The sequence below is a fragment of the Salvelinus fontinalis genome, chromosome 4 (genome assembly GCF_029448725.1).
Source record: "Salvelinus fontinalis isolate EN_2023a chromosome 4, ASM2944872v1, whole genome shotgun sequence".
Taxonomy (NCBI): domain Eukaryota; kingdom Metazoa; phylum Chordata; class Actinopteri; order Salmoniformes; family Salmonidae; genus Salvelinus; species Salvelinus fontinalis.
In genome coordinates this window covers 79516154-79532779 of record NC_074668.1, presented here as the reverse complement: position 1 = coordinate 79532779, position 16626 = coordinate 79516154, and the positions used below count along the sequence as shown (strand labels likewise).

General features: G+C 51.9%; 1 protein-coding gene across 2 annotated transcripts in view; it reads right to left on the bottom strand.

Moving 5' to 3' along the window:
- The window catches only part of LOC129854478 (solute carrier family 12 member 4-like), a 53193-nt gene extending 36567 nt beyond the window's left edge, over positions 1–16626 (bottom strand). Inside the window, exon 1 of one of the 2 annotated variants that reach the window (XM_055921560.1) lies at positions 16606–16626. In XM_055921560.1, coding sequence (XP_055777535.1) covers positions 16606–16609 — 4 coding nt within the window. In that variant the 5' untranslated portion in view covers positions 16610–16626. Of the gene's footprint in view, positions 1–6612; positions 7062–16605 lie in introns of those variants that run through there. The other variant, XM_055921558.1, reaches the window with a different exon arrangement.

The window sequence follows — 16626 nt, the reverse complement described above, 5'->3', positions numbered from 1 at the left end:
TCACATTGCGGTTGAGGTTGTTGTCCTGGCACCACACTGCCAGTTTTCTGACCTCCTCTCTATAGGCCGTCTCATCATTGTCGGTGATCAGGCCTACCACTGTTGTGTTGTCAGCAAACTTAATGATGGTGTTGGAGTCGTGTTTGGCCACGTAGTCGTGGGTGAACAGGGAATACAGGAGGGGACTAAGTAGACACCCCTGAGGGGCCCCAGTGTTAAGGATCAGTGTGGCAGACGTGTTGTTGCCTACTCTTACCACCTGGGGGCGGCCCGTCAGGAAGTCCAGGATCCAGTTGCAGAGGGAGGTGTTTAGACCCAGAGTCCTTAGATTAGTGATGAGCTTCGTGGGCACTATGGTGTTGAACGCTGAGCTGTAGTCAATGAACAGCATTCTCACATAGGTGTTCCTTTTGTCCAGGTGAGAAAGGGCAGTGTGGAGTACGATTGAGATTGCGTCACCTGGGGATCTGTTGGAGCGGTATGCGAATTGGAGTGGGTCTAGGATGTCAGGGAGGATGCTGTTGATGTGAGCCATGACCAGCCTTTCAAAGCACTTCATGGCTACCGACGTAAGTGCCACGGGGCGGTAATCATTTAGGCAGGTTATCTTCGCTTCCTTGGGCACAGGGACTATGGTGGTCTGCTTGAAACATGGTGGTATTACAGACTCAGTCAGGGAGAGGTTGAAAATGTCAGTGAAGACACTTGCCAGTTGGTCCGTGCATGCTTTGAGTACACGTCCTGGTAATCCGTCTGGCCCCACGGCCTTGTGAATGTTGACCTGTTTAAAGGTTTTGTTCACATCGGCTACCGAGAGCATTATCACACAGTCATCCAGAACAGCTGGTGCTCTCGTGCATGCTTCAGTGTTCCTTGCCTCGAAGCGAGCATAAAAGGCATTTAGCTCGTCTGGTAGGCTCGTGTCACTGGGCAGCTCTCGTCTGGGATTCCCTTTGTAATCGGCTATGGAGATGAAGATATATTCTGATTGAGGACTGAAGTGAGATTGTGGATATTTTTGATATATACATAAATTGTTCAATTACTGTCATCTAAAAAATAAAGACAACTATATCCAAATTCACTAGTAATATTCTTCAGAATTCTGAATGACTGAAGTATTTTTCATGTCAGTTTATTTTTCTTCCAAGTTTTTAAGAACATATTGAGCTACCTAGGAGAATGTTATTTAAATGGACTGTTCCATTTTGTTGTTATTATCTACCCTCATCCCTTTTTTTCCTGGAAAAAAAACAGTGTTTTCTGCCACAACAATATACCGTCATTAACTATAGTGGTGTTTTTCATGAACAACAGCAGCTGCCCAGTAGAGCAGAGGAATGCTAGCCCGCTGTGCTGAGGCGCTGTGTGCTAGCTGTGATATGCGCTAATGACGGAGAATGGCGTAGAAGGAGGGTGGTTAGGATTAGAGTAGGTTATGGTTAGGGTTAGTAGAGGGCGATTACAGCACAACAGTGAGGGGCAGAGGAGCGCTGTACAGTACAGATGTAGGATCTTAATTTTCACCAGCTACAGCAGAAAAAGAATCCTGCAGCAACAGGAAATGTGAATTATTACGTGGATTATAATTCATGAACATTCTTGTAGGGGTTGATACCTTTTTCTTTAGGGCAAATTTCAAAGTGGAAATTACAAACTTTAGAAGCCTTTTTAAAACTCAAATAAACTACAAGTTAGTATTTCCTGCTGTGCAGGAAAATTCTAAGCAACAAAAGAGTGATCAAATTAAGATCCTACATCTGTACAGAGGAGGGGCGCCACCAACTGGAAAATCAAATTGACAGAAATGGTGGATTCAGAAACAGGGCAGACAGAAACAGCAACAGGTGAACATTCTTTGGATACAGGTGTAACAAGGCAAAGTGACAAATAGATACAACATAATTGCACATCAGGTCATGACTTTCTTCAGAGAGTTGTGTTAGGTAGGTGTGTTGTTTTTGTGCATGCGGTTAATTCCTCAAGTCAAGCTATTATACATACAGTGACACTCTGCTGAAGACTTAGGGTTAGTCCCAAATTGCATCCTATTCCCTGTATAGTGCACTACCTTTGATCAGGGCCCAAAGGGTTCATTATATAGGGGATAAGGTGTCATTTGGGACACAGACTTTGAGGACTGTTTGTCTTTCAACAGAAGCTAATACACTGTAGCAGCCCAATCAGGAGAGAGGGGATTCATTGTTACCGGGCAAGCTAGAGGCTGTGGAAAACATAGTCATCCCTACATAAAGGACTGCCAACTCCCACTTTAAAACAGCCCAGTGTTGTTGTTACATGTCTCTTATAGCTCTAACCCCAGGGGCTCCAGTAGAATAATACAGCTAACCCTACAAGCAGTGCTATGCTATAGCCTCTCAGGGAGACAACTATAGCTGTAGCTAGTGGGGTTGTGTCCTAAAATGGTACCCTATCCCTATAATAGTACACTACTTTGACCAGAGCCCTATGGGGAACACAGGGTAATGTGTAAGCCACTTGGGACAGCAGAGCAGAGTACACCCATGAACACTCTATAGTGCATTATTTGTATGTGGTTTTCTCAGTCTAAAATCATATGTTTAACAGTTCTAAATATAGGAGCTTAGTCACCACTTCTATCAAAGGAAGCATTGATGTGATAGGAAGTAAAGAATTGCCTACAGATTTACAGAAAGAAACGGTTGTGAGAAAATATTGTCATGTAACATGAATGTATAGAAGAAATGTATAGTGGAAAGGCCCCCTCATCAACACAGCCAACTAGCTATCCTTATTCTACTACAAATCAGTAACTGACACAGGTCTCCAAGCCATCCTTTACCCTTCAGCTTCCCTTCATGATCAATTCTTCTGACTGACTCTTTATCTGTCACTGGTCTCAGGGTTCAAATTAGCAGTCCAGCGGTCATCCCTCAGTCCACACAAACAGAATCAGCTGTCTGCAGGGTGGGTGTTTATCTCTATGAGGTTAAGCCTATCTATGAAGCATGTGGGACAGAATGACAGGAATGGACACTGTTCTCCTGAAGACAGGCTGGGAAGACCCAGGAAGGAAAACAATGATTCTCCCCCTACGTAATCTACTGTTCTGTTCTGTACTGTACAGTTCAGTATGAGGCCAACTGTTTTCTGTATAGAAAACAAAACTAAAGATTCCTTTAATAGTGGATTAGATTACAGCAAGGCAACAATACTGTAGGACATGATGATAATGCTGATGCAGACATTCACTCAGACATACACTCTCACACACATTCACTCAAACACACTATTTCACACACACAAATTCTCACAACTAATTCGGTCATACGCAAATGCGGCCTTGCCAGATATTGCACAGTGGATAAACTGACTGGCTGACTGACTAGAACTGACTGATGCCTAGCTAGCTATCACTCTAGTGGAAGGCTTCTCTGGTACAATGGCCACAGTGTGTAGTCCAGTCCAGACCAGCTCTGGAGAGAGCAGGGCGATTAGCCTGGAACAGAGTTAGCACTGTGACTGTGACTGTGGCTGTCTCCCTCCTCTCCTCCACCCTCTCTACCCAACCATACCAGACCCACACACCTCCTCCCTCCATCACACCATCTATTATAGCCTCCTTTACTTCAACAATCTCCTGCCTCACTTCACCTCACCTCCCACTCCTCCTTTTCCTACAAACACATATGCAACACTCCACCCAAGATAATAATATACATTTTTACTCCTTCCTAGTCATCTGTTTCCATCTCACTTCCTAGATGTTATTCTTCCTGTCAGTAGGAAATGGTGACATAGCTCTCTCTCTCTATCTCTCTCTGGAAACCCCCACTGCCTGAGAGAGAAAGACAGAGAGAGAGATTAAGAGGAAGAAGAAGGTAAGAGTTCCCAGTCATCTCAAAACAAGCATGTGCAGAAAGAGAGCTCAACAGGCTTGGAAAACCATTCCAGGTCCTTTCATACCATCAGCTGTTTTATTAATTCAGGAGCCCCTCTTATGGGCAAAACATGAACTGCCAGTGATAACACATAACAGCTGTGTTTTTGCAAACTGGGTTAAATTGAGGTTGCCTGTGAACACTAGATTGTGAACACTAGATTGTGAGCACTAGATTGTGAACACTAGATTTGCTTTGTTTCACTTTGTATTTCAGTTTGTTCCCGGGCCAAAATCCAACAAAACAAGCCATGAATGAATTCCATACATTCCAGGAATATAGAGGAGACTTTAGGCAAAGATGTCCCATAATTCCGGGGTGTTTGAGATTATGATGATGATATCAGTCCTGTGGTCTAGTGGAAAATATCTCTACTGCACAGGTTCCCGCCACATGCAGGGACACAGTCACAAAGACGTGCACCACAAACGTATACAGACGCATTCTCCCTGTCCGCGCATTCTCCCTGCCCGCGCATTCTGCGCATTCTCCCTGCCCGCGCATTCTCCCTACCCGCGCATTCTCCCTGCCCGCGCATTCTCCCTGCCCGCGCATACTCCCTGCCCGCGCATACTCCCTGCCCGCGCATACTCCCTGCCCGCGCATTCTCCCTGCCCCCGCATTCTCCCTGCCCGCGCATTCTCCCTGCCCGCGCATTCTCCCTACCCGCGCATTCTCCCTGCCCCCGCATTCTCCCTGCCCGCGCATTCTCCCTGCCCGCGCATTCTCCCTGCCCGCGCATTCTCCCTGCCCGCGCATTCTCCCTGCCCGCGCATACTCCCTGCCCGCGCATACTCCCTGCCCGCGCATTCTCCCTGCCCCCGCATTCTCCCTGCCCGCGCATTCTCCCTACCCGCGCATTCTCCCTGTCCACGCATTCTCCCTGTCCACGCATTCTCCCTACCCGTGCATTCTCCCTACCAGCGCATTCTCCCTACCCACCCATTCTCCCTGCCTGCGCATTTTCCACAGGAGAGATAAAACTGCGCAACCAATAGTAACTATCTTGGAAACAATAGTAATTCATCCCAGGCCAGAACATTGAGCACCCACTTCCTCTATAACTCAGTACTATGTACACGCCCTGTGATGGTGGTGTATTCATTACCCTGGCAGTAATGGATGGAAGGCCAGGCAGGCGTAGGTCTGTGTGTCCGGCTGGCCACCCTGTGGTTGTGGTGTATTCATTACCCTGGCAGTAATGGATGGAAGGTCAGGCAGGCAGGCGTAGGTCTGTGTGTCCGGCTGGCCACCCTGTGATGGTGGTGTATTCATTACCCTGGCAGTAATGGATGGAAGGCCAGGCAGGCGTAGGTCTGTGTGTCCGGCTGGCCAGCCTGTGATGGTGGTGTATTCATTACCCTGGCAGTAATGGATGGAAGGCCAGGCAGGCGTAGGTCTGTGTGTCCGGCTGGCCAGCCTGTGATGGTGGTGTATTCATTACCCTGGCAGTAATGGATGGAAGGCCAGGCAGGCGTAGGTCTGTGTGTCCGGCTGGCCAGCCTGTGATGGTGGTGTATTCATTACCCTGGCAGTAATGGATGGAAGGCCAGGCAGGCAGGGGTAGGTCTGTGTGTCCGGCTGGCCAGCCTGTGATGGTGGTGTATTCATTACACTGGCAGTAATGGATGGAAGGCCAGGCAGGCGTAGGTCTGTGTGTCCGGCTGGCCAGCCTGTGATGGTGGTGTATTCATTACCCTGGCAGTAATGGATGGAAGGCCAGGCAGGGGTAGGTCTGTGTGTCCGGCTGGCCAGCCTGTGATGGTGGTGTATTCATTACCCTGGCAGTAATGGATGGAAGGCCAGGCAGGCGTAGGTCTGTGTGTCCGGCCGGCCAGCCTGTGGTTGTGTGTGGGTGCTTCATTACGAGGCAGCTCCCTTTTATTAAAGCTCTCCTTTCTCTCCCTCATACAGCAGACTCACGCCTGGTCGGTTTCCATGTAAGCCTTGCATATCAGCAGTCTCATATAATCCTGCCCCCTGGCTACAAACTCCTCTCCTCTCCACCTAGGAGTGGTTTATCCACTTTCTCGTACTTGATACAGAAGCGAATTGAGAAACTGAAAGAGGGACTAGAGCTAGATATACAGCCGAGATCAACTGAGAGAAAGAAAAAGCTGTTTCACACTGGTTTAACAGCCTGCTCAACCCCTGTGTGTGAAAAGAAATAAACGCTTTGCACAAAGAGTGCTCCATCTTTTGTCAGATGGAACACTTGAGGCCTAAGCAGGGCTGGTCCCCCTGCATCTCCGCCCCCTCTACCCCCTCCTCCTTCCAATTATTTTCCCTTTGTCACCACAGACATATTTGGCATGAGGGGGCTCATGATGGGGTAATCTGTCCTGAATCTCTGAAATCGATAACACCCCATAGAAAAGTCCCTGAGCTGTCAAAAATAGGCTGGAGAACTGTCTGCCAGAAAAGTAAATCTGCCAGGTAGGTTGGAGGATTGCCATGGTAAACATACAACCAGCTGTTCTGTCCCAGCCAGCCCCCAGGACAATGTAAAGCATTCCCACAACTTCTCCTCAGGTCACACTCATAACAACACACTATAGAAAACATCTCAGTTGTCTGTCTGTTCTTCTAAGCACTTCTTAGTTAACAAAACAACTATGTTGTTCTACTTTGTAAAGAGTTGAGAGGAACAGTTGTCTGTTGTCTGAGAAAGAGCGAGAGAGAGACTCACCATCAGAGCTGACAGTGTCTAGATGTCCAGGGTGTCCCCCCTGTCCTGTGTCTCTGTAGTCCACCCAGTTAATTCCTTCCAGACTGTCATAGTTGGACGTAGCGCTGTCCTCCACCGGTACCACTGTGAAATGGGGCATGTTTTCATCCGCTGGTTAGGCCCTGACGCTAATAATCCTCAGTATCTCCGGATAGGCTTTCAGCAGCTAGCGGTTAGCGCTGTCCTGCCAGCCTTGATCAGCCAGCTCAACTCCCAGGCAGTCAGTCAGTCCTACTAATCTCAGCAGCATTCCACTACCATGCGCTCACTTCCTCTGAGCACATTACCATACCATGGCCCTGCCCCCTCTACCAGCCCCGGCCCCAACCAGGCCCGGCCTCCTGGGCTGCTTGTGTGAATAAAAGAGGTGCTGCCTGTCATGTAGCCTGGGATACTCAGTCTGGCAGGGGAGGAGAGGACTCTGAGACACAGTCAGTGTCCCACTGTCGTCAGCACCACTGACTCATATCATATACTCAGTGGTCATATACTGAGAGAGAGGCAGAAAAGCAGGGAGACCCATATGTTGTTAATTGACTCCACACTGAACCCTCTCTCTCTCTCACACACACACTCACACTCACACACACACACACACACACACACACACACACACACACACACACACACACACACACACTCACACTCACACTCACACTCACACTCACACTCACACTCACACACACTCACACACACTCACACACTCACACACTCACACACACACACACACACACACTCACACACACACACACACACACTCACACTCACACTCACACTCACACTCACACTCACACTCACACTCACACTCACACTCACACTCACACTCACACTCACACTCACACTCACACTCACACTCACACTCACACTCACACACTCACACTCACACTCACACTCACACTCACACTCACACTCTCACTCTCACACTCTCACACTCACACTCACACACACACACACACACACACACACACACACACACACACACACACACACACACACACACACACACACACACACACACACACACACACACACACACACACACACAGTCAGGCAGACAAACAGTCCTCTGTGTATGTGGGTCTTTACCAAAACACACACACAACTCTGAGACGTGGCAGTTTGGAAAATAATCAAATAAACCACGTGTTTGTTTGTTTGAGAGAGAGAGAGAGCGAGACAATAGAGAAAAGAGAGAGCGAGAACGAGACAACAGAAAGAGAGAGCGAAAGAGAGAGAGATAAAAGAGAGACGAGAGAGGGAGTGAGAGAGAGAGCGAGACGGAGAGAGACGAGAGAGAAAGCGAGAGTGAGCGAGAGAGCGAGAGAGGGAGTGAGAGAGAGAAAGTGTGTAACACAACCCCTGTGTTTGGCATAAGCAGAGGAAAATATGACACAGTGAACTACCCAACTCTCCCCCTCCTATTCCTACAAACAACATAATGCTGATGTCATATCAGCCTTTGACCTGAGGAACAGACAGCAACATCCTCTGTATTCCTAAACTGTATAGGCCTACGATATAAATTATTCTGCTTTCCTTTTAGCCTTTATAGCTGTAATACAATACAGTAAAATTATACAGTAAAATTATACAGTACAATTACTGTATACAGTAAAATGAAGATGAACGGAATCTTTACAACAGAATCTTTACAGCGTCTTTACCACAACGACCCAACCCAAAGCATCAGTAACAGACTGCAGCTGGAAGAAAAACCTCATGCGCTTTCATGTCTTTGGCACTCCTAGCTAAGGTCCTCTTTTATTTTCTAAATCTACCTTGAATGTAGTAAGCTTTACCCTACAGGCAATTCCACGGTAATGATGCTGAGAATCCAATTTTTCACTTTAAAATGTATGTCAAACAAAAAACAATGATGATTACCAAACGTTGCATCTGCACTGTTCTTCAAATACATGTGTTTTTGTAAAATTTTCTTGGGAAATTTATAAAAGTAGGCCTTGTGCATAGAGTTGTATGGTTTGTTTAACTTTGTAATCATTGTTTTTTGTTTGACATAAATTTAAAGTGAAATGTAGGGTACTGTGACATTAAAGTAACAATGTAAATTATAGGCAAGAGAATGTTGGCCTCCTGTAAATATAAATGGCCTACTAATACCTTTTTGCCCATAATCCAGAACAGACCATTTTAGTTGTGCGTTTCATGGCATCTATTTAAGATATCAGGGGAACTAACCTTAAATAACGTAATCTCTTTCCTTCCCTCTTTCACTGAAAACCAGAAGTCCCCAGGAAGACAGATCACAGGGCCTACAGCAGCCTGTAATTACAGAGGCCCATTAAACATCCTATTTTAAGTCATTTGAGCTCTACTCTTCTGCTCTCTTTGGACTTCTGGGGCCTCTGTAGAAAACTGTGTCACAGTTGGTAGAGCATGGCACTTACAAGTTGCAATACCAGGGTTATGGGTTCAATTCTTATTGGGGTCACTCAAGACTCACCTGTACGGAAATGTTTGTGCTCACTGAATAGTGTAAGTCACTTTGAATAAAAACATCTGCTAAATGGCACCTACTATTATTATTATATTATGTAGTGGGTGTCATGGGTTTACATATTTACCCCCTTCTATCTTATTGCACAACAGCCAAAACTGACTGTTTTCAGTTTATGGTTCACAGTTCAATGACTGTGTTAGGACATTAAACAGTCTGACTTTCTTGCGTAATCCAGGCAATGCTGGCAATGTCACATATCGTACTTTGGCCTGCCTAGTAACAGTAACAATTATAAGCAGAACAGTTCAATACACAGTACATTGTGTCTTTAAGTTCAATTCCGTACATAACATGACAATAACCCACAACCCACAATACAAAACAGGCTACCTAAATATGGTTCCCAATCAGAGACAACGCGGCTCCGGCGCGGGACGTGGACCCCACTCCACCATAGTCATAACCCGCTTTGGTGGCGCCTCTGGAGCGGGGACCCTTGCAGCGGGTCCCGGACTGAAGACCATCCTAGAGGGCGCCACTGGATGGAGGGGCACCTCCGGACTGAGGGGCAGCTCCGGACTGAGGGGCAGCTTCGGACTGAGGGGCAGCTCCGGACTGAGGGGCAGCTTCGGACTGAGGGGCAGCTCCGGACTGAGGGGCAGCTCCGGACTGAGGGGCAACTCCGGACTGAGGGGCAACTCCGGACTGAGGGGCAACTCCGGACTGAGGGGTAGCTCAGGACTGAGGGGCAGCTCCGGACTGACGGGCAGCTCCGGACTGACGGGCAGCTCCGGACTGAGGGGCAGCTCCGGACTGAGGGGTAGCTCAGGACTGAGGGGTAGCTCAAGACTGAGGGGTAGCTCAGGACTGAGGGGTAGCTCAGGACTGAGAGGCAACTCCGGACTGACGGGCAGCTCCGACTGAAAGGCGGCTCTGGCAGCTCCTGACTGGCGGGCGGCTCTGGCGGCTTCCGACTGGCGGGCGGCTCCTGACTGGCGGGCGGCTCTGGCGGCTCCTGACTGACGGATGGCTCTAACGGCTCAGGACAGACGGGCAGCTCAGGCGGCGCTGGACAGACGGGCAGCTCAGGCGGCGCTGGAAAGACGGGCAGCTCAGGCGGCGCTGGACAGACGGGCAGCTCAGGCGGCGCTGGACAGACGGGCAGCTCAGGCGGCGCTGGACAGACGGGCAGCTCAGGCGGCGCTGGACAGACGGGCAGCTCAGGCGGCGCTGGACAGACGGGCAGCTCAGGCGTGCCGAGGCGCACTGTAGGCCTGGTGCGTGGTGCCGGAACTGGTGGTACCGGGCTGGGGACACGCACCTCAAGGCGAGTACGGGGAGAAGGAACAGGGCATACTGGACTGCCGAGACGCACTATAAGCCTGGTGCGTGGTGCCGGCACTGGTGGTACTGGGCTGGGGACACGCACCTCCGGGCGAGTGCGGGGAGGAGAAACAGGGCGTACAGGGCTCTGGAGACGCACAGGAAGCCTGGTGCGTGGTGTAGGCACTGGTGGTACTGGGCTGGTGCGAGGGGCTGTCACAGGCGGACTGGTGCGTGGAGAAGGCACCGGATATACCGGATCGTGGAGGCGCACTACAGGTCTCGAGCACCGAGCCTGCCCAACCCTACCTGTCTGAATGCTCCCCGTAGCCAGGCCAGTGCGGCGAGGTGGAATAGCCCGCACTGGGCTGTGCTGGCGAACCGGGGACACCATGCGTAGGGCTGGTGCCATGTACCCCGGCCCAAGGAGACGTACTGGTGACCAGATGCGTAGAGCCGGTTTCATGGCACCTGGCTTGATGCCCAATCTAGCCCGGCCGATACGAGGTGCTGTTATGTACCGCACCGGGCTATGCCTGCACACCGGGGACACCGTGCGCATCTCTGCATAACGCGGTGCCTGCCCGGTCGCTCTCTCTCCACAGTAAGCACGGGGAGTTGGCTCAGGTCTCCTACCTGGCTTAGCCACACTCCCCGTGTGCCCCCTCCCAAGAAATTTTTGGGGCTGCCTCTCTGGCTTCCAGCCGCGCTTACGTGCAGCCTCCTCATACAGCCGCCTCTCCGCTTCGCTACCTCCAGCTCAGCTTTTGGGCGGCGATATTCACCAGCCTGTGTCCAGGGTCCCTTACCGTCCAGAATCTCCTCCCAAGTTAATTTCTCCACAAAGCGATGTTCCTCCATTTCACGCTGCTTGGTCCATTGATGGTGGGTTATTCTGTCACGATCGTCTTCGGGAGAAAGAGAGGAGGACCAAGGCGCAGTGTGAAGTGAATACATTCTTCTATTTATTAAAGAAGAAATGAAGAACACTTGACAAACTTACAAAACAACAAACGAACGTGACGCTATATAAACAGTGCAGACACAAGCAACTAACATATAGACAATAACCCACAACCCACAATACAAAACAGGCTACCTAAATATGGTTCCCAATCAGAGACAACGCAAAACACCTGTCTCCGATTGAGAACCATATCAGGCCAAACACATAGAAATAGACAAACCAGACATACAACATAGAATGCCCACTCAGATCACACCCTGACCAACCAAAACATAAAACATACAAAGCAAACTATGGTCAGGGCGTGACAGAATGAAAGCGGTGGTCCTTTGTAGAACATTCGGTAGCACTTTACTTTACAGAACGGAATAAAGTTATTACATGGAACAGTATGGTAACAAGTTAGTTACTCACAATTCATTCATTCAGTAGTATTACCCAGCCCTCTAAACTAATTGTTACCTCTGTGTCTCCCCAGCTCCCCATCAAACATTTCCCAGTTCTTCACACAGACTCTCTCTCTCCAGTCTCCACTGACAGAAGCCTTTGACGTAGTAGAGGAGAGATTTTTCCTAACTACTCGCCTACGTTGCATTTACCATGCCTGTCTTGGAGTGTAATTGCCACCGGGATGCCAGTGAAAGGCCATATAAGGCTTTGCCCCGGACTGCCTAGCCTCAGCCTGCCAAGCCCTAACCCAAGCCCCAAGCCCCAGCCCCAGTCCCAGCCCCTCCTCCAGCCACAGTCCCAGCCCCTGCTCCTGCCCCAGTCCCAGCCGCTGCTCCAGCCCCAGTCCCAGCCGCTGCTCCAGCCCCTGCTCCAACCCCAGTCCCAACCCCTGCTCCAGCCCCAGTCCCAGCCCCTGCTCCAGCCCCGCTCCAGCCCCAGTTCCAGCCGCTGCTCCAGCCCCTGCTCCAGCCCCAGTTCCAGCCGCTGCTCCAGCCCCTGCTCCAGCCCCAGTCTCAGCCGCTGCTCCAACCCCAGTCCCAGCCCCTGCTCCAGCCCCAGCCGCTGCTCCAGCCCCAGTCCCAGCCCCTGCTCCAATCCCAGTCCCAGCCCCAGCCACTGCTCCAATCCCAGTCCCAGCCGCTGCTCCAACCCCAGTCCCAGCCGCTGCTCCAACCCCAGTCCCAGTCCCAGCCGCTGCTCCAACCCCAGTCCCAGCCCCAGCCGCTGCTCCAATCCCAGTCCCAGCTCCTGCTCCAGCCCCAGTCCCAGCCCCTCCTCCAGCCACAGTCCCAGCCCCTGCTCCAGCCCCTGCTCTAGCCCCAGTCCCAGCCGCTGCTCCAACCCCAGTCCCAGCCCCAGCCGCTGCTCCAATCCCAGTCCCAGCTCCTGCTCCAGCCACAGTCCCAGCCCCTGCTCCAGTCCCAGCCACTGCTCCAGCCCCAGTCCCAGCCCCTGCTCCAGCCCCAGTCCCTGCTCCAGCCCCAGCTCCGCTCCAGCCCCAGTCCCAGCCGCTGCTCCAGCCCCAGTCCCAGCCCCTGCTCCAGCCCCAGTCCCTGCTCCAGCCCCAGCTCCGCTCCAGCCCCAGTACCAGTCCCAGCCCCTGCTCCAACCCCAATCCCTGCTCCAGCCCCAGTCCCAGCCCCTGCTCCAGCCCCAGTCCCAGTCCCAGCCCCTGCTCCAGCCCCAGTCCCAGCCCCTGCTCCAGCCCCTGCTCCAGCCCCAGTCCCAGCCCCTGCTCCAGCCCCAGTCCCAGCCCCTGCTCCAACCCCAGTCCCAGCCGCTGCTCCAACCCCAGTCCCAGTCCCAGCCGCTGCTCCAACCCCAGTCCCAGCCCCAGCCGCTGCTCCAATCCCAGTCCCAGCTCCTGCTCCAGCCCCAGTCCCAGCCCCTCCTCCAGCCACAGTCCCAGCCCCTGCTCCAGCCCCTGCTCTAGCCCCAGTCCCAGCCGCTGCTCCAACCCCAGTCCCAGCCCCAGCCGCTGCTCCAATCCCAGTCCCAGCTCCTGCTCCAGCCACAGTCCCAGCCGCTGCTCCAACCCCAGTCCCAGCCCCAGCCGCTGCTCCAATCCCAGTCCCAGCTCCTGCTCCAGCCACAGTCCCAGCCCCTGCTCCAGTCCCAGCCACTGCTCCAGCCCCAGTCCCAGCCCCTGCTCCAGCCCCAGTCCCTGCTCCAGCCCCAGCTCCGCTCCAGCCCCAGTCCCAGCCGCTGCTCCAGCCCCAGTCCCAGCCCCTGCTCCAGCCCCAGTCCCTGCTCCAGCCCCAGCTCCGCTCCAGCCCCAGTACCAGTCCCAGCCCCTGCTCCAACCCCAATCCCTGCTCCAGCCCCAGTCCCAGCCCCTGCTCCAGCCCCAGTCCCAGTCCCAGCCCCTGCTCCAGCCCCAGTCCCAGCCCCTGCTCCAGCCCCTGCTCCAGCCCCAGTCCCAGCCCCTGCTCCAGCCCCAGTCCCAGCCCCTGCTCCAACCCCAGTCCCAGCCGCTGCTCCAACCCCAGTCCCAGTCCCAGCCGCTGCTCCAACCCCAGTCCCAGCCCCAGCCGCTGCTCCAATCCCAGTCCCAGCTCCTGCTCCAGCCCCAGTCCCAGCCCCTCCTCCAGCCACAGTCCCAGCCCCTGCTCCAGCCCCAGTCCCAGCCCCTGCTCTAGCCCCAGTCCCAGCCGCTGCTCCAACCCCAGTCCCAGCCCCAGCCGCTGCTCCAATCCCAGTCCCAGCTCCTGCTCCAGCCACAGTCCCAGCCCCTGCTCCAGCCCCAGTCCCAGCCACTGCTCCAGCCCCAGTCCCAGCCCCTGCTCCAGCCCCAGTCCCTGCTCCAGCCCCAGCTCCGCTCCAGCCCCAGTCCCAGCCGCTGCTCCAGCCCCAGTCCCAGCCCCTGCTCCAGCCCCAGTCCCTGCTCCAGCCCCAGCTCCGCTCCAGCCCCAGTACCAGTCCCAGCCCCTGCTCCAACCCCAATCCCTGCTCCAGCCCCAGTCCCAGCCCCTGCTCCAGCCCAAGTCCCAGCCCCTGCTCCAGCCCCAGTCCCAGCCCCTGCTCCAGCCCCTGCTCCAGCCCCAGTCCCAGCCCCTGCTCCAGCCCCAGTCCCAGCCCCTGCTCCAGCCCCAGTCCCAGCCCCTGCTCCAGCCCCTGCTCCAGCCCCTGCTCCAGGCCCTGCTCCAGCCCCAGTCCCAGCCCCTGCTCCAGCCCCTGCTCCAGGCCCTGCTACAGCCCCAGTCCCAGCCCCTGCTCCAACCCCAGCTCCTAGGCACAACCCCAGCTCCTAGGCACAACCCCAGCTTCAGCCCACTGCTCACTGTGTACGGCACATTTCAAACTCATTCCACGGAGGGCCGAGTGTCCCCTGCTCCAGCCCCTGCTCCAGGCCCTGCTACAGCCCCAGTCCCAGCCCCTGCTCCAACCCCAGCTCCTAGGCACAACCCCAGCTCCTAGGCACAACCCCAGCTTCAGCCCACTGCTCACTGTGTACGGCACATTTCAAACTCATTCCACGGAGGGCCGAGTGTCTGCGGGTTTTTCGCTCCTTCCTTGTACTTGATTGATGAGGTCACTAATTAGTAAGGAACTCCCCTCACCTGGTTGTCTAGGACTTAATTGAAAGGAAAAAACAAAAACCAGCAGACACTAGGCCCTCAATGGAATGACTTTGACACCCCTGGTGTACGGTAAGTGCGGCGTCAGTGAACACTAGGCAGCCAAGCAGCCAGGGACAGACTCTCCCACTCACAGTGACCCAGTCATGGGGAAAAAGTTCCTGTAAACAGGGGTCAGCTTGTGTACAGACATTCACAGCAGGAAGTGAGTTGACCAAAGGAGCTGCTGGACATAGTTCTCCACTACACAATCTCTTGTATAGACCTAGTGTAGCATTTCCTCAGGGTAGAGCAGAGCTATGAAAGTGTGCTGTGTGGTGCAGATCAGGGGGTTAGAGCAAGGCCACTGTAAATTTATGGTTAGAGTGCAAACAGAAGCTTTGAACAAGCAGCAAAGCCATGTGTGGGAGATAATTGATCACACACGAAAGCATACTCTCGACACAATTTACACCTTTACTCACCTTTCTACATTTGATTTGGCAGACCCAAAAGCTCTTGATTAGTTGTCTGTGTCATCGTCTAGCGCCCTCTTTTGGATAAATAACAAAGTACAGTACCTTTGCAATCCTGAATGAATTCTGTGCATGACAGATATGTCTAAAGAAAGGCCCATACTAAAACAAACAATTGCTTTTAGACAACAAAGGCTTGTTTTATCTTTAACAAGATTAAACAAACTCTGGGAAGGACGTCATACAACTGACACTACCAACTGACACTACCAACTGACACTACCAACTGAGAAGTAAACTTCAAGCAACGTTCACCATGAGGTGAGGCTAAAAAACAACTGTTCTGAACACACAAGTCTACAAGCAAATCCATTCAAAGTGGTCAAGCGCATTTCCCCCCAATAAGACTACATCAGTAACGGTAAGCCTAGAGGTCAACAATAGGACTTCTACATCATTAACAGTAAGCCTAGAGGTCAACAATAGGACGTCTACATCATTAACAGTAAGCCTAGACGTCAACAATAGGACTTCTACATCATTAACAGTAAGCCTAGAGGTCAACAATAGGACTTCTACATCATTAACAGTAAGCCTAGAGGTCAACAAAAGGACTTCTACATCATTAACAGTAAGCCTAGAGGTCAACAAAAGGGCTTCTACATCATTAACAGTAGGCCTAGAGGTCAACAAAAGGACTTCTACATCATTAACAGTAAGCCTAGAGGTCAACAATAGGACTTCTACATCATTAAAAGTAAGCCTAGAGGTCAACAAAGGGACTTCTACATCATTAACAGTAAGCCTAGAGGTCAACAAAAGGACTTCTACATCATTAACAGTAAGCCTAGAGGTCAACAAAGGGACTTCTACATCATTAACAGTAAGCCTAGAGGTCAACAAAAGGACTTCTACATCATTAACAGTAAGCCTAGATGTCAATCGGTGTTTAGTGTAAATCCCATGTCACAACTTTGAGTTAAAGATGCAGTCTGGGATCTTAAGCAGAACAAATTTGTAACATATTGTACGAATTGGATTCCTAACATAATGTATGAATTACAAAAAAATTCAACAACATATCATACGAAATGGATGACGTAATACACAGTTGGATGAAGTACTCTAGTACATAAACGTGAGGACTACTTTCAAAACTACTGTCTGAAATTGTACAAAAGTTCTGGAGCATCACTTGAATGTTATGTGAGCGTTACTAACCCATTGATTAAAATGTTGTTC